Source organism: Leuresthes tenuis, unplaced genomic scaffold (genome assembly GCF_036924035.1).
Source record: "Leuresthes tenuis unplaced genomic scaffold, fLeuTen1.0.hap1 SCAF_18, whole genome shotgun sequence".
Classification (NCBI taxonomy): domain Eukaryota; kingdom Metazoa; phylum Chordata; class Actinopteri; order Atheriniformes; family Atherinopsidae; genus Leuresthes; species Leuresthes tenuis.
The window spans coordinates 22062005-22084356 of record NW_027325372.1 but is presented as its reverse complement, the minus strand read 5'-3'; the positions used below and the strand labels follow the sequence as shown (position 1 = coordinate 22084356).

At 41.1% G+C, this 22352-nt stretch overlaps 1 protein-coding gene across 2 annotated transcripts in view; it reads left to right on the top strand.

Annotated features, from left to right (window-relative positions):
• The window catches only part of trappc9 (trafficking protein particle complex subunit 9), a 193172-nt gene that overhangs the window by 115181 nt on the left and 55639 nt on the right, over positions 1–22352 (top strand). For both annotated transcript variants that reach the window (XM_072369878.1, XM_072369877.1), the window contains 2 exons: positions 6452–6605; positions 13273–13363. In XM_072369878.1, the coding sequence (XP_072225979.1) occupies positions 6452–6605; positions 13273–13363 (245 nt within the window). The remainder of the gene's footprint in view (positions 1–6451; positions 6606–13272; positions 13364–22352) is intronic.

Sequence of the window (22352 nt, the reverse complement as noted above, 5' to 3'; positions counted from 1 at the left end):
GGCTTTCTGGGAGTTTGTTCCAGACATGCGGAGCATAGAAGCTGAATGCAGCTTTTCCATATCTGGTTCTAACTAGCTTTTTAGGTAGACCTGTAAAGATGCTATTACAATAATCAAGCCTAGTAAAGATGAATGCATGGACTAGTTTTTCCAGGTCCTGGTGGGACATCAGATCTTTTAACCTTTATATATTCTTAAGATGATAGTAGGCTGACTTTGTTATTACCTTAATGTGTTTTTCCAAATTTAGGTCTGAGTCCATCACTACACCCAGATTTCTGGCTGGTTGGTAGTTTTTGGGTGTATAGATTGAAGCTCCGTAGTGACCTGCAATCGTTTCTCTTTGGCTCCAAAGACAGTTACCTTAGCTGGAGAAAGTTGTGGCATGTCCAGTCATTAATCTCCTCAATGCATTTACCAAGGGCCTGTACAGGACCTCGGTCTCCTGGTGACATTGTAATATATATCTGCGTGTCATCTGCATAGCTATGGTAGTTTATTTTGTTGTTTTTTATAATCTGTGCCAGTGGGAGCATGTAGATGTAAAACAGAAGAGGTCCCAGGGTAGAACCTTGGGGAACTCCACATGTGATTCTTGTCTGCTCAGATGTAAAGTTACCTATTGACACAAAGTACTTCCTGTTCTCTAAGTATGTTTTGAACCATTTTAGTACAGTTCCAGAAAGACCCACCCAGTTCTCCAGTCGTTTGAGTAATATATTGTGGTCAACTGTATCAATGGCAGCCCTGAGATCCAGTAAAACTAAGACTGACATTTTTCCACCGTCTGTATTCAACTATTTCAACTAAAATAGTTGACGAGTTCATACCCATGATGCTCATTTCTTCATTCTCTTTACACATTTTAAAAATATCTCTGAGGTTACTGGGCCATGAACTTGAACAACAATTAATAATGATGAAGTTTTTTTTCAGTTTTAATCTATAGTTCACCTGACTTTTTCTTCTTTTTGTGGCCAAAGTAATGGAGAAAGTGGTGTCCAACTTCACTCGTTCCTGATTCTCCTGATTTCTCTCGTCTTTGCAAAACTGCATATTAAGTATTACTGTAATGATCATGATACGTGTCGTCTCCAAATTTAGCTGTAGCTAATTTTCACCAAGTAAAAGTGGCGGCTGACTACTTGACCACAGTTTGTTCAGTGAAAGGCAGAATGGACAAGAAGCAGGAAGAGAGCTGACAAGGTTGGGAATGCAATGAGAGAGATGAAAGTTAAGGTATATTGTAACTTCCAGAATGACAATAAATGTTGGTTTGTTGTATAGGCAAAAATTACATGGGAACCGACCAATGAAATTTAGCCAACTAAGATTTTTCTCGTTGACGAAAGCTTAGCCAACTATGACATTTTACTGCCTGTGTTGTGTAGGGAGTCAGCATTTACGACACTGCTTTGCATCTCTTTTTGGTTTTATCTGACAATCTTTTTTTTCTGCAAGCATTGATGCTTATTTTTCAAACTTGGCTTCTGTGGTGTACCTCAGAGCTCCACATTGGGCCCAGTGCTGTTTTCGCTCCATATGCTATCTCTTCAGAAAACACAATATTGGCAATCACTTTAACCTAGCTTACCTTTTATTTACTGCTAAAACTGACGCTTAGCCTTCTGTGAACTCCCTGACAAATAGTTTCTTCAGCGTTACAAAATAATCTCTGAGTTTTCTCAAAACTCATGAAAATAAAAAAGAGATTTTGCCCTTTTCTTAATTCTAAAACCTTGTTTCTTACAGGATAAATGCTGAGTTGCTCGCACAAGTCATTTGAGCAACAGCTCCATTTTTTATTTACACGCACCTTTGATCAATAGCCCTTCAACATCTTTTACGTCTTTGCTGGGAACAACCTTTTTATGGAGTTTGGCACCTCCTGTGACAACACAGCTTTTTTTTCTGCAGGTCACGCTTTCGTCTTTCATCCCCATCTGAGGCTTACTTGAAGACTAACAAAACTACAGCTTATCTTTTTGAGTCACAGAAGTATGGGTGACATTCACCAACCTCTTCTGTCTTTTTCAGCCAGAGAAAGAAAGGCCACTTTTTCTGTTATCGGAGAGGAGCTGGAAGAAGGAGAGCAGAGAGGTGAAATGGACTGGGATTTTGGCAAAGAGTTTTTCCTCTTGCCTCCAGCTCAGCTTTTATTAGCAGCTTTGTAATAGGCTAGATTAGTTTGCAGATATGGCATAATCCTCGCAAGTCTCTACAATCAAGTCAGTGGAATAAAATTGACAGTTGGAGTCATGGTTGGGGAGCTTGGCCTCTTAATTCTCTCTCACTGTAGTAAGAAGCTCATGATGCGGCCTTGGCTGTACACATAATGCTGTGCTTTGGATTAGGGTAACACTATCTTTTCATGGCCTGTTTTAAAATGGGGGTTATACAATACAATTGTTCAACAGAAGTTTATTATATCAGCTGGAAAATTAGATTTCTGCGGTTGATCAATTTATGATGACTGGCATTCAGTTTTCTATTTTCTGTAGGGAAAAAAATCAACATAATATCCATCTTTGACTCAGTCATTCCTTTTCTATTTGGGAGGACCTACACTAAGTGACTTTATAAAAATTCAAGGCCCTAAAACTCCAAGTTGTTTTAACTTTCATGGGAGATTTTATACTTTAGTTTCAAATTAAAGTTATATAACGGTCATATTATGCTATCATGAAAAAATATTAAGAAGAAAGTCTAATAGTGTTCAGAAAACTGTAACTTCACAGCTCTGTGGGAATAACTGGCATGTATCTTAGAGTACTCACATTTTCAATGGGCAATAGGCTTTCAAGATAAGACATTTGGTGTCATATTAAGAATCCTTTCTAACACCTTTGTCACCACCGTCATTATTTCATCTGGTGTGTAGAAGACTAAAGAGTCATTATAGGTTAACAATTCATGCCAAAAGAACACTCAAATGACAAATCGAAACCAACCTTTTATGTTCTCGAAATATATCTTGAAAAGCATCACTCTCAGTACTGCTCCCTTCTACAATGTAAACGTTGCTGCGACCGTCTGGCTCTAAGTAATTACATGACTGAGGAAAAGCAGCCTTAGGCCTTTGCACAGTGTCCAGGGGCCGTTTGCATTGTTGCAGCACGATATTTTTGGACCTGCTGTGTAATGTGTGCTTTTGAAGGTGACTGAATGAAACCCAGCGCCCATTTGAAGATGGGACTTCAGTCAGTGACATAAGCTCAGTGCCACTAATCTTCAAAGGCGGATGTATGTAAGCATGGCACAGCAAGAGCAGGAGCTTTCCTCTTTGTCTACAGTACGTTTTGAAGTCTTAATTGTTATTTAATTTGCGTCGTGGCTTTGTTGGTGAGGCTGTGAAATGATAATTGCATTGCCTTTTCCTCCTCCATCTCACTTTGATGTATGCGTGTGTCTGGACTCATCCACAGATTTTATTTTATTTTTTTCCCCCCTCCTCTAGTTGTGTAATTTCATTTATGACTTGCAGAACTGTAAATTAAACGGGTGCGGTATCCGATCCTTCGAAATGACTTAATATGTCCCCCAAGCCCACCACACACACCCCCTGCTTGGGCAGTACAAATATATTTGTTTGAATTCACTATTTCCTTTCCAAGTGATGGCAGCAGGTGCCGAGGGAAGACATAAACAAAGCCTTGGCCAGTGCAGCCCACCAACCTCTCAGCACATCAGAAATGACTCTCAGGGGAGCTGTTGCAGCCTCTGAACTGGAATCATGGGATGATCCCACTGATCGATACATGGATTCACTGTGGAAATGTGCAAATGTGTTCTCATGTCTTGGATAAGTTCGGCATGAGATAATTAGCATAGGTCAGCATGGTTCCTGTCAAAGCAGTGATTTAGCTGGAAGCTTGAGGGGAAAAAGTTTCTGTTTATGGGAACCTCTTTTTGCAAGCTGCTCTCCTGTGGAGCTTGATGTTCAGGTCATTTGCAGTTACGAAATGAAATGAAAAATACTTTACTTATCCCAAAGGGAAATTATGTGAGTTAGCTGCCCATCTCAAAGTCACACTGTGTCATTTGAGGAGGGAATGATTGATGTACTGAAAATAGACTGCTTTTGTTTTTCTTTTATTTTGATGTAGTCTTTGTGTGAGCAATCTGAAAGTGTTAAACAGAGCCCATTGCTCATCATGACAACTTTAAAAAAACGTCCTAACTAGGTGATAGGCTGGAGGAATTAAAGGTTAAATAAATATTTTGGACCTCAGTACACCAACAAACATAATTTTGATTTGGTCAGATAAAGCGGTGCAATGGCAATCGTACCAGAGGAGGAAGTTGCTTTCCCCTGTGTAAGCTGTTACTTTTTTTTTTCCAAAGTTCTACTTTAAACATCAGTAATGTGCTCAAAAGAATTCAGACCTCAGGTGCTTCAGAGCATATACTATGAAGACAGATGACAGATTTTAAAAGTAGTTTGCCCTTTGAGCCAGCAGAAGGCGCACCGGTATAACCAAACTTAATATATGCCCTTTTAACCTTTCAGTAAAATAAGCTAATGCTATATTTGCTACGTTGTCTTTGGATGCATTTACTCTATAAATGGATGGATAGCAGGAGAGATTCAGATTAATTTTGATAAGTGGGTGTTTATTTAAAATTTGTCTGACCCTGATTTTTGGAAAGTGTCAGCCCTATCTCTGTGTGTGTTGTAATCACAACTACTGTGTTATGTGTTGTTATAGCTGGTCAGTCTGTGAGTGTATGCTGTTACATGTGGGCCAACTTCTCTGCTAAATAACCTGCATTTTTCACAATGAAAGGGGTAAAACAAGTCAACCTAACTCTGGAGACACAGAGATCTACAAGTTGTGAAAGTCCGTTTCTTATTTATATCCTTTTTCTGAAAATGGGTGTTTTTGCTACTGGAAAAAGTAACTAATGGGAGCAGTGACAGTGATGATTCTCTGTGGGTTATTTACTACAAACACCCACTGTTACATTCTGGTCATTTGATCCATTGTTATCTTTTGATCCATTGTTACACCTTGACTAATGGAGCTTTAAAACAAGCACTTTTCCTGGAAAGTATAGTATCTTTCAAAATAATTTGCGGTATCTGTCTTTGCTTGAAAAATGAGACTGTCTTGGCGACAATCAGTATGATTTCCATTATTTTCGTGTCCAACCACAGTGCATGCAGCTCTAAAGCTAACCAGAGTCCCATTGATATTTTCACCTTTGAATGGAGAGCCTGTTTCCTGTGGGGGTAATTAGAGGCAGTCCTGTGGGTCATTTTAATGACCACAGGTATGGTGTCTGCTTAGTTTCTCACACGTACAATTTGAATCCCGGATGTATCACTTGATGTAACCTCAGGCAAAGAACACCATGGCTTTTGTTAATGAATAACTCGGAAACACCTACAGTATAGAACTTCCACCTGAAGCTGTTTGTACAGACTAGATAAATAATTTAGCACTTGTTTAACCACACAAGGCACCTCACATTGGTTATCAACAGCTAGGATAGTGTGGAAGGTTACAATACATTTCTAAAGTATTTAAATGTGTAGTTCACCAGAATATGTTTTTGGGGTTAAAAATTTATCCTCCAGAGATAACCTTACTCTGTATCAGTGCAACTTTAGTAGGTTGTATGGCCTTATAATTGTTTGCTGTTTTACAGTCTGGTACTGTCTTTTAAGTCCTTCTGCTGCTGGATTTCTGACCATTATCCGGCTGCTCCAGCCATATTTGTGCCAGGTCCCGCAGGATTCAACATTCACTGCAGCCCTTCACCTAACAAATGTGCTGATGTTTTTATCAACATAATGCAGCAGTGATAAGAAAAGGCACCAAACTATTGGCTTTTTAGATAATTAAGTCTACTAAGACCCCGGCATGGTACTCGCATGAAGCCAGAATTACTAAAAAAGAATATGTTTTATTAGCTTCCTAAATCAAACGCAAGCAACAGTATTCAATAAATGAAGAATGAAGCATTTGCATTTGTTACTTTGTTTAATGGATCAACAAGAAAAAAAAGGGTTGTAAAGTCTCAAAGCGTGTAACGCACTCCGATCTGTACTGCTACTGAAAATGAAGAGAAAGAAGGCGTGTCACACATAAATAAATGAGTGGACTGGAAACAACCCCCTAATTTTTGTTCCTCTATTAGTCTTTCTGGCAGCCTCACCTAGCTTTGAGTTTGTAAGTCCTACATTAGTCTTCGTGTCAACTTCATTATTTAATTCCGACACTGTGATTAGAGCAGAATGTGAACAAAACTATCTATCCTTAGAAAAATCCAGGTTATTCAACCCATTCTAGTTTAATTTTAAAGTTTCAGAAGGCGGTTATGTAACTGTGATTCTCAGAGTTATCACTACATTTGTCTATTTTTTATTTATTTATTTATTTCGGTTTGTATAACGTTGTATTTGAGGAAATGCATCTATAAGTGCTTCTCTCATCTCTTATTACAGGATGGCCATCCAGGTTGACAAGTTTGACTTTGAGAGTCTGCCACAGCCGGACCAAAGCACCGTTCGCTTCACTAACCCCAAACAGCTGGAGGAGGAGCGACAGCACGCCCAAGGCTGCCAGATCAACAGCAAGCTGGGTATCTGTTGGAGCATCATATCCTTTCAGGGGCTCGTTGTCACACAGACAGATGAGAGGCATGATAAAGACTGAAACTTGGAATTATTTTCAGAACATATCAGTCTCCAGTAGTTTCACATGATCAAATATATATTTTGCCAGCTTGCCATCTGTTGGGCATTAATTGTTGACATCAGTCAGCCCAGTGATACAGCGCAACAATGAAAAGCTGCAGGTTGTACCACAGAGGCACCAGCACACTACACTGTGTTTACTTTCATATAGATATAGAAGCATTGTGTCACATAGACGGATCTGGCGAGACATCCAGTTACATCAGTGATCAAAGACATGCATGTGGCCAGCATGGTTGTTAAAGCGCTTTGGCTCATCTGTGTCAGGTGTTTTGTTGCTGCTCAGACTGAAGATGGATCTAATTTACTGTGGAGTGTGATCTCGGTTGTCTCTTATATTTCAAAATGAGCAGATGTAGCAGACTCAAGGGTTCTCCTTGTCCAGTTAAAGACTTCCCTTCGCCACATTTTTAAGGCTCTTTTACACCAATCCGACAATTAGCCACGGGGAACGTCTGGAGCATCAGTAAACATCTGCTTTTCTTGTCTTCAGTTTGAAATGCACCGTCTGTGCTGTCGGACCTCGTCAGCGTCTTATCTGTCAGCGAGGAACAATATTCTGACTGACTGTTTAGCTTAGCAGGAGAATCCATGTAATAACCCACTTATATCTATTTCATCTCAGCGGTCTCAAGGTACCGTTTGTTAAATTCTGGAAATAGACTGCCTCCCCCTTCTGTGCTGGAGAGATATGTCCTGTTGCAGATGTGCCACTGGTTTGTCGTTGCTGGTAGTTGGACGTGGTCTTTGTGGTGTTTTCAAGTGCTATGCATTTACTCAGAAGCTTTAAACTCGAGATCCAGAGCAGGGAGCCTTTCTTCACCGCTTGTGATGATGGTTTGGTGAATATTTGATGTTTAACCTTTGGACTGTTTGAAGACAACGAAGGGGGGGGGGGGGTAAGAAACAGGCACACTAAATGTTAAATGTTCGTATAATGCCAATTCATGAGTGGTAGCCAACAGACTAAACTAACAGACCACATTGAGTCTGCAGGTTGATGTAATCCCCTGTTGTGAGTACAGACAGGGCTGACGGTAGAGGAAAAAAACCCTTTTTAAAATGAAAAGACTTCCACCTGAATCAGAGAGAGGACAGACAGAGGCACAAACAAACACAAAAACACCAGGCCAGAGACAACTTGGCACCACAAAGCAGGTATCCAAACACTTCTTCTCCTCCCAGACGTGTTATGTTAATGTAATTATTTTCAGCATAGCTGTGAAACAACCAATTTCAGATGAATGTTTATGGACAGATGAACCTCCACCTTTGGACTGAAATCTCTCATCTGTTGGAGGAGGCGACTGCCAACCCAAACATCTGTGCTTCCACTGACGCCGCAAATGCATTAACTTCACATCTGCCACTGGGGTAATGGCGGCATAATTTCACATCCCATAATGGGCTGCATGATTTATCCATCGTGCCTTTTACCAGCCAATCACTCATTGGATGGCAGTTATATGTTTTGATGCCGCCTGTCAGAATGTTAGTAAGCATGGTAAGCAATTAATGAAGAATTCAGTCTCTGAGATACTGAAGTTGTCATTATCCTTTCTTTACCCTTTTTATGAGGGCACAAACACTCCCGTCATATTGGACATTGTTTTATCTTTCAGGGATTAGGCGTCATGTGGGAAGGGTTGACGAAAGAGAATGTCTTACAAATTTGTTCTCAGCAATCTCCCTCCAGCTAAAACAATAATGATAATCATCATAATCATATATATTCTTGAGTTTCCTCTGAAGCTAAAGCGCATGCTGATGCACACGAATCGCAATCACAGCAATACACAGTTTTCCTGGAAAACCTTTGGTTCGTAGAAATGTTACTTTGATGCTCACCCAAACATTGTAGAAGACCGTGCCCTTCTCCCCGTCTGATCTCAATGAGACATGTGTGAGAACAGCACCACCCATTGAATTTAAAAGATCCACTGCCAATGTTTCGCTGCCAGACACCACAGAACAGCACCAGAGGGGCCGTGTCCCACCATGCTGGTGCTGTTTTTGTCTTAAAGGGGACCTACACAGTATTAGGCAGGTGGTTTTAATGTAGCCAGCTGATGTGTTTATCCACTATGTTTGGGGGGGGGCACATGAGAAATTAGCAGATTTGGATAAACGGACATTCTAATTGGAAAAAGAGATCACTAGAAAGCACTACAGTCTCCGAAGTGGAATCTTGATTCAACATTCATAACTTGGCTTCTCTTTAAATAGAGCTGATTTGGATGGAGCACAACTGTAGCTAATCCAGTGCCAATGGACCAGTACTGCATGTCAGATTAGCATCAAGTGCAGTCATGATGCTAACATTTCCTGAACTAGAAGACATTTCTCAGTATGGATGGCAACTCATCTGTTTAGAGACATCGGAATAGCATAGTTTAGCTCAAGGGGGGGTTTTTCCTTCACAACATTAAAAATGAGAAATGAGAGATTTGATTATAGTGCGTGTCACACTCGGAAGCACTCACTTGGCCTTGAGCAAAGTAAAAGTCACTTTAATTTATGAGCTGGCTACAGTATTACTCCTGTTTTGGTGATTATTTTCTGGAGTGATTCACTCAGACGGAAACAACTTACTATATATGGTCCAGCACGGTCACTGACAAAAATGGAGATGAGACAGGAATTGTATTTATATGTGTTTGCTTTGTGGAGAATACATGGTGTGGAATATGATTTCTGTTTCTATAGCTGACCAAAGCCAGCATGAAATATCTACTTCACAGCCAGTAACAGTGAAACTCATTGTAAAGCTGTCACTGCCAGCATGATACATCCAGATTGTAGTTTTTCTTAAAAAACTTCAGCAAGCCAGAAGTAGCAGCATATAAGACTGAATTAAACGGACCTCAGTGCAGTTTAGGCCTTGTTTCAGAGTGTGCAGATCACCTTCAATACACCATGCTCAGCTGTACTCCTTAGGCAACACTATTTCTATCAATTCTAAACTCAGACAGGGAGACCTTTCCATCTGTCTGTTGAAGCTTCCAGGCTGGCTCTGCCAGTGCTCTCTGTGTTTAGACAGTACTCCAAGCTATTGAAAAGCTAATGATCTACAGTAGCTTATGAGCAAAAACTGTTTGCTGAATTATGAATAATAGCTTTAAAATTAAAGGCATTTTGTGAGCGCAAAGTAGGGATGAACCAAATCTCGAAGCAGCACTCTGGTGTACATTTTAGAGCTGTGAAGTTGTGAGGAGCTGCGGTGCATGACATGTAAATTGTTATAGATAATGAATAAAACAAACTGCAGTGTGATTGCAAACCCGATCATTTGCTGAATGTGTTGCTCAGTGGCCACAACTGCAATGTATATTATTTACTAGAGCTGCGTGAGATGAACATGCCTAGTTGAACTTCCTAAAGGGATGTTTTGTGTTGTTTTTTTTAATTGGCTTGTATAAAGTAATTATGAGTAATCCATGTCTTACCCGCAGTAGACTCTGAGCAGAGAAATGCTGTAGATGATATGCACCTAACTGCTCAATAAATTAAGTAAGCAGATTCAAACTAATTTAAATGTAGGGGTGTAAAGGTGATTCTGTTTTGTTTCTTTTTTTGAAGTACTTATGAGTAGACAGTTTCTTACCTGCAAGTTGTCAGAGTGCTCTCTATTTGGATAACTAGAAGATTTCACAACTAGTGAGCTAAAGCTGAAACTGTCTCAGAACAGGGCCACAGGAAAAGCTGCTTTTTCACCATCGAAAATGACTCAAACCCTAAAAATGTCACCACAGTTGAAGAGAGAGCTATATGGTGGATATGTACACAGCATGACTTTGCATGAAGCAGTTTGGTCCAGGGCAGGATGTCTGTGTTGCACCGTGTTTTGTGTGGTGAAAAGCAGTCAGGGTTGTGACACCGTGGGGTAATAGTTGTTTCAGATATTTAATGATTTGCTTTTCTGGTGGCACCATTCTGAGTAGCTTTTAGATTTAGCTCGCCTGTTAGAAAGCTTTTGGTTATCCAAATAGAGAGCACTCTGACTACTCACAGGTAAGTTTTTCTTTTTTTTTCCGCATAGATCTTTTTCATTGCTGCACACTGCAACTGCAAAATTTGTCTTCAGGAAAACAGTATTATGCAATTTTTGGGACTGTAATTTTCAGGCTTTACAACTGATAACAGGCTGTAGCTGCTATATACTGTTAAACATTGTCCCCCTTGAATGAGAAGTTCTACTTATTCATATGGTGAGTGATAAGAGCCACAAATCTGCCCATGGTCACTTGACTAAGATGGAGGTAAATGTTGCAACATGTGAGAGACCATAAATCAGAATCAGAGTTTGGAAGAATCGAGCAGAAGAGGAACTTTCCAACAGCCTCTGTTTTGGCTGTGAATGCCTCCTGTTTCTGCTATTCCTTCTGCGTGCACACTGTACACTCCTTCAAAGGTTAATAGACCCAGGTTTGGAGCTCTGGGCGGTTCATGGCCAAGCCATTATTCCAAATGTCAGCTGTGTAAATGATCAGCTGTGCCCGTATCATCACATATTATCTGGATAATTGCTCTCCAACAAATGTATTTGTTTTGATGCACTATTCATACGATGATAGCTTTCCATGCATCAGTATAATGCTGCCATTATAGAAACACGCTCCCTGTGTGCCTTTGACATCTGAATGAATGCATAACACAAAAATTACACGATTATGTTGGATGTTGGCTACTAAAATTGAATGCCTTATTGAGTGATTTGTTTATGTTGGTTTAATATGACAAGCCTGCATCCACACATTTAGCACATACAAGTTTCTTCAGCGGATGCTTAATGTATGAGTTTATTCGAAGTATAATAACTCAAACTGTCTGCAGATGTATCTAATTGGTATTTTTATACCAAGATATACAGGTTGACGAATATAAGCCAACTGGTTGTGAAAAGAGCAACATTTTCAGCAACCTCGAATGAAAAAGAAGTTTTCGGCTTAAAGCTCACCACTGCAAAAATCTTTTTCTTCAAAGAAATATTCAGTGTAGTCAGAATCAGTGACTCTTTCAGCTTTCATGGTCTTATCTTTTTATTTTTTTATTTTCTACAAGAAATGTATAACCTGTTATTTATACATACATAACTACTTGACCAGTTTATTGTCTGACAGACGTACAGTCCTTCAAAAGGCTAACTGCACATAAGCTATGGAGATGACGTTACACATTTATCGAATGCTGATTGGTTGAACGTTAGCTCGAACCGGTAGGGTGGACAACAGCTGAGTTCATAACAAAGAGAAGGAAGTCCCAGGCTAAAAGCTCAAACAGCAGCTGCACTTGGTCGTCTTCATTATTTAACACTCAGTTTCTCTTAATCATGAACCAGATCTTTGTCCTATATGATTTCAGTATTTTTCACAGCAGAGTAAAGCTAAAGGACTATTAAGTACTCCAGCGCAACCAAGAGCAGCCTACAGCTCGGATTGTTCCACATATTTTTGATACTGCACCCAAGTGGCTGCAAAACATACATAAACATGACATAAAGATGCGCATTTGCAAAGCCCAAACCCACAAAGTTCTTTGAAGTATGTTCCAATCGCAAATTGTCTTGTCTCGAGTTTTTTCTTTGATGTTTTATTGTTTCACATCCACGAGATCCTCAGATCCATTGTTCCTTGTGGTTCCATGTGGTTCCATGGTCAAAAAATGTGATGGGAGTGAGAAGCAGGAGGAACATCATACATTGTCTACTAAGATTCAGCCAAATGGAGGAAGGTTGATTTGATAGCTCTTCAGTGGGAATGGGCAGCGGCCCAAAACACTGATAAATCAACCCAGAATATTTACTTTACTTTTTAATTTAGTGTAATATTGTGCATTTACCCGGTCAATCAACTAATCTCAACCTCTACGTGAAAGGCAGAAAACCCCACAAACTTGCGGCAGCTGAACACAACTGCAGTAGAGGCTTTGCAAATCAGACATCAGTGCTGTCTGTGGGTGCCATGCAGAATTAATGAGGATTTGGGGACCTTTTAGGTCGGGTCAAGAATTTGGGCTCTTGTTGTGCACGTCAAGCTACTTTTAAGCAGTTTTTGATTAAGTGATGATGCAGAATTTGACACAAATGATACTGTTTGGAAAAAGTTATCCCAATTCCCGAAATGTGTCCATTTTCTGAAGGAATAGTGTACATTAAGCAGTCCAAACGGCCCTCAACACCACAGTTAAAGGACAACATGAAAACTTCTACTTTATCTGAAAAAAAGAGGGGAAGGGCCAAGCAGAAATTGGGATTGGGCCAAAGTATCCACATGGATGTGTTATAATGAGATGATTGGTGTTATTTATTTGATCCGCAAGGAGCTTTTGTTTTTGTGACTGCTTAGTGTACATTTATCATTTTCCACTTTTGCACAGCTTTGGACTTCCACAGTGAAAAGTCGAGACGTTATTGTCATGTGAAATACAAGACTTCTAGGTTTGTTGCTGTTTCAACATGTTACTTTACCTCTCTAAATGCAACATGTAAAGCGTGTACATGTAGAGCAGTTTCACATGTTTTGTGCTCTGCAAGCTACTGTATCCATGCCGTTGGCCTTAACGACGCCCACCCATCTCTAACCCGCTGTGGAGAGGCCAGCGTGGAGGGAGTCCTCAACCAGCTGGTCCTGGAGCATCTACAGCTCGCTCCGTTGCAGTGGGGTGAGTCTCTGTGTGTGTCTGTGTGTGCGAGATTATGAGGTGCGATGACCCACCTGTGCCATAGTCTTGACTTAAAGTTCATGAACTCGAGCTGTTTTGACTGCATATGCAACATGTCATGTTTCCAGTCTGCCTTACACAATATTATCTGAGATTTTGTGTGCCAATCCCAGTTAAAGGGGGATACCTGACCATTACCTTACCCGTCAATTAGTGCACAAACCCCCAGAACTGGTCTCAAGCCATGTTTTTTATTTGCATTCATAATGGGCTGCAAGCTATTTTGGAGAAGTGTAGACAGCAGCTTGGGAAATGTGTGATTCACCGGGGACACACAGAATTTGTAGGAGCGCTCTCTGGTCACACCATCTGTGATCATCCTCTGAAATCACTTTTGATTTATTGCGGGTGTTTGTTTTCTGAGATTCCTGGCCTCTCTTTGGGTGCTGCCAGCTTTTTGATTTGTCAGCTGGGGCTGCCCTGCTTTTGCAAAGCGAAAGCAATCAGCGAAATGAAGCTACAGAACATCATGTGTGGAAATGTGAGGATCCATTGAGAAAGCAATGGGGCGGATCGATAGCAAATACTTCACCAAATTCACTTTTCTCCTGATGCTTTGGGTTTTGACATGCACTTTGTTATGGGAAATGTTACTCCTTTAATAAAGACGGAAAGATGTTTGAAATACATCCATCTTTGGAATGATATTCTAGATGATGTGTGAGAGCAGGCATTTGCAGCGGTTGTAGCTTTCTCATGTATTCGTTGTTGTAAAAGCAGTCAGGGGTAAACATGTGCAAAACTCGCTGATTGTGAGCCCAATAATCTGCCTCAGCCCATTAGGATGCCTTTATCAAGGTTAGCAAGTCTATCACGGGCTCCATTACAGGGACCATTTTCTCTGCGTCTAAAATGGTTTGTCCAGTTGGATGCTTTTACTGCCGCTGTTCCCCTGTAAGGGTTACACTAACAGAGCTGCTGTAGAGGAAGTTAACTCACTTGTCATAAATTCTGATTGCAGCTGTTTTTTCCTGGTTGTTTATGGCCCAAACTTGGTTTTGTTGGAGTATTATCTCACTGTAGATTGTGACTATACAATTGTACTGTTGAAGTTGACCTTCCAGAAGATCTGTCATAAGTCCGGCTCTGTTGCACTCTTTCTCTCCACCACTTCTTATTCCAAACTTTGGCAGCCTTAATGACTGCTTTACCCTTTTTTATTGGAAAATAGAACATGTAGACCTAATCATATGAATATCTCTCAAGTTTTTGACACTATTAAACCAAAAAGTTATTTTTTGCCGCAGTATGGTTCATCAGAAACCATGCCATTTTTTACATAGATATAATGGTAATTCTTTGGCTGCATGTTTTCTGAACACTTTCTGTAATGTGGAAACCTTTGGGCAACACGTTTCAACACGTTGCAGTCAACCTCTGAAAAAAACCTTATGACTTCTGTATGACCATGCTGAGTTCAATTATCTTACGATTCAAGTACTTGGAACAAATAGCCATTAACTGTGACTGTAAATGTTAGTTTATGGTTGTTATCAATCCAAGCTCAGGAGACTCACAGGCTAACGATAGTTAAAGATTGTGTGCTTGTTGGGGATTAACGCAACGCGTTTCAGCCTGATCATTATTATACCACTTGATTATTTTGGTGTCTTTAAAGCATTCTGTTTGAAACTCTCGAGGTGTTTTCACTTCTCTCACTTCTGCGGCACCGAGTCTTTTCTCTGACACGTTCCAGTCAGAGAGGATAATGTTTTACTTTCACGGTGTTTTCAACAGCCTAACAGTCTCTGTGATGGGAGACTGAGGGTTGAACTGGGTGGATGCACACGTAAACATGTGGGCAGGAGGTAGCACACTGACAGGCATGTCTGCTGCCTCCCTCACACTTGGGTTGAACATGAATACTGTATGAAAATTTGCTGTGAAAAGAAGCAGATCCAGTGTCACCTTTTAGGGCTGCCTGGTAGTGCACACTGTAAGTTTGTGGTAGTCCTTCACTGCGTGTCTTCATGCTTTCCTAGTTGTTCACATTTTAAATAGCTGTGGTTGGTTCTCCTTGAATTGAAGAGAAAAGTCAAATTTTTATATGTTTTATAGGGTCAAATTAGCAATTTTATGTGTTTTAGCTGGTTTATGAATGGAAACGTTCTGCAGTTACAAGCTGGAAGAAGCTCAAAGTCTAAACCAAAAGGATTTATTACCTCCAGCAGAAGATGCTGCAGCTGAACAGCCCGAAAAAGCTTGCTTAAAGTCCGTCTACTTCTTCCTTCACTTAATGACATCACCGTACAGCAACACTTACACGATGTGTCCTTTAAAGAATCCTCTGAACCACAGCTGTCCAATCGGAGCGGATCGGGCCTCTTTGAAGGCGGGGCTACATGAAACAGGAGCTAGTTTGCTGGGCGCAATCTGGGCTCTTTGAATACAGAGGACGGCCTTTTAAGCTCTTATATCACAGCTTTCCCAGCAGATCAAGGCTCGTACGTGAACATGACAATCCCAAATATTCAAACAAATGAAAATCCACATCATTAACATCCGATTAAACTGGAAAAGAAGAAGACTGTTAAGGATCAGGATTTTTTCTTGTCAGATGGGTCTGAAATTCTTCTTCCATCACAGCAGTCGGGCTGCTGATTATAATTAATATGCAAATACGATCCTGATCATTACACGATTGAATTGGTAACTGTGCCAGATCTGAACAGCAACTCCATTTGTAGCATCACAAAAAGAAAAAGAAAAAAATTCAGAAAATATATCGAACAAACTTTTAGCTTTTTTCAATATGCATTTGATCTGCAAGTAAGCTCCTCATTTAGTGTTCCAACTGACTGTTTTGGCTTATTGGCTAATGATGGTATCCCGAGAATGAAGAGCTGAAACTGGTAAAAAAGTTCACGGACTATCAAAGGAAACATTCAGAGAAAGAAAGAGAAAAAGGTCAAAAGCATCACATAGAATCTCAGAGTCACAGAATGTAAACTTTTAAAGTCTAATCTTAAAGGAGAAGCGGTGTGTCACTGACCTCCTGAACCTGAAGTGGGAGCAGGCTCTGCAGAAGAACCGCCTGATGGTTGAAGGCTCTGTCGCCCATTCTTCTCAAAAGCAAGCCGCGGGTTGACAGCAAAGTGTTTGGTGTTTGGATAATGGGACTGTGAGGTCCTGAAGGAGCTTTGTGAGTGAGGGCAAGGATTTCATGTTCTTTTCTGAAAAACGGGGAATACACCAGTAATACGATCACTCTTTCTGTGCGTATTCTGGCTGCTGATTTCTCAGAGAACTGTTGTAACACTACACAGCACGGAAAGAGCGGAGTAGTTCTCCAGTTTTCGATTTTTGGCAATGTGGAAAAATGAACCCCTGGAATCTTGTTTTTGCTTCGAGATGCATCGCCTCGGGCCGGAGCGCCTCTGACGTCTTTGTCTGAGCTACGCCGACCGTGTTGCACAACAAACCTGAAGCTTTGTGATTAACTTCCATAGAAACTTATGAATATTTAATCCCGTATTGCTCTCACTTTTTCAGAGTACATGGAAAGAGCTAGAATCTGTTCCTGTTTATTTACAAACTCATTATTACTACTGAATGGAGAGCAAACAAAGGCTGTCAGCGAGCGATCCATCACTTTGTGTATGATGAAATTCACTAAGTCATAAACGCAGATGAATAATGCAAATGGCTGCACTTAACTGAGTGGACAACGATAAAAGTTGATTAATCGTGTGTGTGTGGTAAGCTATTATTAAAGGAAAAGAAAAACAAGCTGAAAACAAATGGGAACATAAACGGAGAGCACGTTTCTGCCCCTCTGACATATTTTCTTTCTGTGTTTGATGTTGATGCAGCTACACAGGGCAAAGAGCCTGCTGGTAACCTTTTTTGGGAGGTTACACTCACTTACTTCAGCACACCAGGCACGTTTGCAGCGTAATTGATTTATGGACATGTTTTGTAGACCAGGAAAACGCCTGTAAATATGATTGATCACCCCCAAATCTGCTGCAACTGGCATTCATGTGGAGCTGGATTGATCCCTGGTTGTTATAGTTGTTGGGTGTTTGGGGTCTGGCAGTCCGTCGTTCTCTCACAGATAGTACAGGAAACGAGTCCTCTAAATGGCATACATTCACTGTTGGCCTCACAGCGCAGTGAAGAAGGGGAAGACAGTTTTACAAACGGTCTAAATGTCAGCTGAGCTGTTTTGGAAGTTCTCAGTTGTTGTTTTTCAGGAGGCTGACTTGCTTAATTATCCGTGGCGAGACTTGGAGAGCTCGAAGTAAGGATGAAGATATCTGCTCGCCTTTTTCACAGGAAATATTGTCAGCTCCACTCGAACCACATGTTTCTTCATCCACTCCTTCTAATGAACACAATTTTTCGAAATGTGACGGCCGGATGACCAAATTCGATGTTCAGATGGAATTATTTCAGTCCACCAATAAACTAAGTCCACAACAGGTGGTAACCTTTTATTCCAACCTGGCAGTGTGCAAATAGCCTGATGGAATATAGCTCCACAGCTGTCGCTTTGATTAAACCCAAAGTGCTGCACCTTGTGATAGGAGTCGCTATGTCAACTTAATAGTGTTGCTAGATAAACAGTAACCTGACCGATCAAAGCGGAGCTCTCTGGAGTTGTGACACCAAGGGGAAAAGGAACACAGGAAGGGAATCCTGACATTTGTTGGATGTGATTAAATAGGCTGGATTTTTACTGCTCATCTGGGAAAAAAAACAGTTTCTTTAATCAAGAAGTAGTAAGAGAAATTACACTCTGAGGAAGAATAAAGAATAAGAATAAAGTATCAGTTTTGCTTAAATATATCACATGACGTACAACCACAAATCAAAAACAAATTTTTCCTCTTTTTTTTGTCATTTTATATCAAACCGGTGGCATCAGAAGGTGGCTGCAATCATGATTCAGTGCAAAAGCAGTGCCAAAATGAAATCTCACTCTTCAGAGGAAATTGAGAAAGGGAGACCTCTGAGTTTACTCAGGCACAAACATTGGAAAGAGCGTTTCGACACCATCAAGGCTCTGGACTGTGAAAGAAAAGCTAAAGAAACTCTTCTGAGATGTGGTCCAAGTTTGTGCCGCGGTTGCTATGGTTTCAGACCGTACCAAAGGCTGAGTCTTTGAGGAGCGAAGATGGGCAGAGGATCTCTGGTTTGTCAAACAAATGTCTGAGAAAGTCACAGAACTGCATATTTCTCCCTTGAAAGAGCAGAAGACCGTGAAAAGAGCTCCTTAAAGACACTGGCGCAGAACTGTCATTTCCAGTGTCTGAGATGCCACTGAACGAGAGCTATGGTTGATCATTAGCTGATAGAACCACATGGGATAAAGATTACTGTGGAAAACCTTTGACAAGCACTACAATATAGAGTAACACTCCCAAAGGCCACTGAGGACTGTGCCGCTCTAAAAAAAGATGCCTCGTGTTAACCTCGTTCAGGCGGCGGCGACTTCTCTGGGCTCGGAGGCATCTGGGATGGGCCGTCACTCAACGATGGGTATTTCTGATCTTTTTTGGAAGAAAAGCTTCTGTGATGGGAACTTTGATGCAGAAAAGCTCATTTAGATTTTAAAGCAATGCATTTTGTCTTTAGGATGACATCTTGTCCACAGATGTCCATGTTCAGTCAGTGTCCTGCAGACAGCCAAAACACTCAAATCTTAGTGAATATATTTAAGAAAAACAAAAAAAAACCTTTCAGCAGCAGAGTATATTCAGAGAGATTTAGAGAGAGTTTACTTCAGAAACAAATCAGGAGGATGAAACGCATAGAATGCTATTCCAGCATAAATAAAAAGTATTTGTAGATAGATTTTGATTTTCCTGTTTATTGCTGCACCAAAGCAGCGACACTGAAAATAGCAAGTTTAAATGCAGAATCGTTCCCTGCCCCCACCTTCACTCCGCCACCAGGAACCCATTTCCATGGAATACAAATTCACCCATGAATGGAAAGACAAATGATTAGCTTGGATAGCGGTGGGAAGAGAAGGGGGGGGGGGGGGGCTTTGCTGTAAAAGGCAGACAGATTTAATAAGAAAGCACTTCTGAACTGACTCACACATTTTCTCTCCCGTCCACACGCACAGATGGCCATTTGGAGCGGTCACAGGCCGTGGTTTTCCAACACACGAGGGACACCTCTCAGAATTATATGCCTTTAAGCTTTTGTCAGGTGCTCAGTTGCCATGAGTACAGCAGGGTTTGACAAATGGTGCTGCCAAACAGCCCAGACCCTCCTAACGCTGAAGACCTGTTGTGGTGATGATGATTAGGAGCACTGACCTGAGAGGGAAGATGGGGATGAATGCATGCAAGGCTGAGATGACAGAGGAGTGTTCTGACTGCACCTGTAGCTGGTGATATGTCACATCTGTGTGCACATCACTTCAAGGCTCTTCTGCAGTTATCTGGACTGCGGCGATAGGGCCGGTGGGAGATGATGGTGAGCCCATCCGACTGTAGGAGATCAGCCCAGTCTGCCAACAAGCTCCTTGCAAGGCAAATGCTTCCATCAGCTGCTGTGCTCCCCCAATTTTATTGGAGACACGATGAGGCAGAACAGAAATTCCAGCCTTGTGATAATCTGCAAACCGGAGCAGGGAGAAGAAAGGCTAGTTTAGATAACTGATAGATTGATAGCATTTGGTCCAACTGTCTTGTGTGCGCTTCAAATGAGGATGTAATTAGCAATTTCTTGCTTCTGCAAAAAATATCGGACGCTAAGAAATGTTGTTTTGATAGCGAGAGAAGTTACTAAATGTTATCTCAATATAGGACTAAACATAAACTGGAAGATTAAAAAAAAAAAAGGTTCCAGGCTGCAGTAATTATTTTTCATTACCTTTACTCTGGTTTAGTAGCTTAATTGACAGGGTAGAAACTCCACCAGCAGTCTTTTTTTTCCCCACAGGTTTTTGAGAGAAAGGTGTATTAAAAGCCTTCTGTTTCTCCATTAGCAGCTTCTCTGTTAGCATGAGGCTACATTAGCCAGTGCTGGTAGTGTTCTGTAAGTGTAAAAACTGTACAATGTACAAAAGGCTGAGTTTCTCACACCTATTGGGGATGGCAGGGATTCCCATAGAAAAGAACGGGTTTCCAGTTGACTCGCACAGGAAGTTATGATCAAAATATAAAAAAAAATAGAAAATCTGTGTAGATCTATGGGCCCTTTCCATTCTGATGAACACAGTCTTATAACCTGAAGAAGTTATATTTCATCCTGGAATTCCGAGTATCTTTCTGGAACATACTGTAACTATCAGACCTAAAGGTTTTCCATTTCTGCCGGCACATAAACAAACACATATTACCTCCCTTCACCCCGCCTCGCCAGCCTCCCATCGGAGTGCTGATAGGCTTGAATTTGCAGCGAGTGTGTAGCCCATTTAGCTGACTGATGGGCGCTATGAGGCGCACTGGGTAGGCAGAGGCTGATTTATCTGCTTGTTTTTCAGCTCTGTCACGCAGCTCTGTCAGTCAGCCATCCTAAAGGTCTGCTGTTGAAGCCAGAGCGAGATAGGAGGAGGATCCACTCCTTTTGGAAAGGCTCACTCTGTCTCCAGGGCCAGCGTGTGTGATTTACAGAGGCAGTGCTGAGTCAGATCAGATGAGAGGGGTGTGTGGATGGAGACAAAGATAGTTGTACTTGTGATAAGTGTATTATCATGAGGTACTGTGGCCCTCAGAGTCTGAAAATGATTCTCCCTCTCAGGTAGCAGATTATCTGACAGGTATTCCGATTTGGTTTTCAAGCCCTTAATTAACTCATTATGAAAGTGAGTACTGATTTCCACGCATTGTGCCATGTGGGATTACCATAACACAGCACTGTTTAATAAAGCATTAGTAATATATTTGTACCACTTTGGGAGAGCAAGCATGAAAGGGTCATTTGTTCCACTTTGGCAGGAGTCACCAGTCTCATCCCGTCACCCTGGTAGCTTTAATGTGGAAATGAGAGCTAAGAGTGGGGCAGCCCACTCTGATTGCCTTTTCTAGCCTTTCTTTTTCCCCTCTGGCCCTGTGTGGATGTAGAGTTAGCACATCTAACAGGCTGTGAGCGTCTGTTTATGGGGCATTTATCATGGCCACAGAACAATCCGGGCTGTCACTGCGTCAGTTTGGGTGAGCTGTGGAAATAAATCAAAACTCCTCCGGCCTGCCACAGATAGCACGCTGCATCCGCAACCATTTATTTAGACTTGTGGGATGGGAGACAGTGGAAACAAAAGGAAACTTGAGTAAAAAGAGGTAGCTGCAGTCGGCGCAAAGGGACAACTATACGTTTTTGAGACGAGATTAAGGAGCAATTGTAACATTCTTTTTTTAGACCAGCAGTAAATGTGCCAATGAAAATATCATGGCGCAGACATGCACAGGAAAGACGTATATTTGCAGAGTAAAGTCTGCAGAACTGAGCAAAAGCTAACACTCGTTTCTTTATATATTGCCACAAAAGTGGAAAATATGGGGAAAGAGAGGATTCATCCCTCCATAAGACCTGTTGCCACTGATTTTCAGCCCACTTCTTGTGTCATTTGGCATAGCTCAACCTTTTCTCCCTGTTTCCCTTCCTTAAGAATGCCTTCTTGACAGCCACCCATCCATGGAGACCATTTCTGACGAGGCTTCAGTAAACAGTAGATGGATAAACTGAAGGTCCAGATGCATCTCTCAGGTCTTTGCTGGATTTTTCTCTGTTCTGTAAGGACATCGCTCTCAGATACTGTTCATCTGCTTTAGATAGTTTTTATTTTAGCTAACAGGTCTTTGGGAATCACCCTATTGGTGGAAAAATAATGTTGGATGTAAACAAAAAAACACCTCAAGGCTCAAGACTTTTGCACAGAACTCTATTTACAGATTCGATCTCCACTGAGACACACTCTTAGAAGTGCAACCCTCTGTTTATCTGTCGAGTTAAATGTTTGTCTCATTCA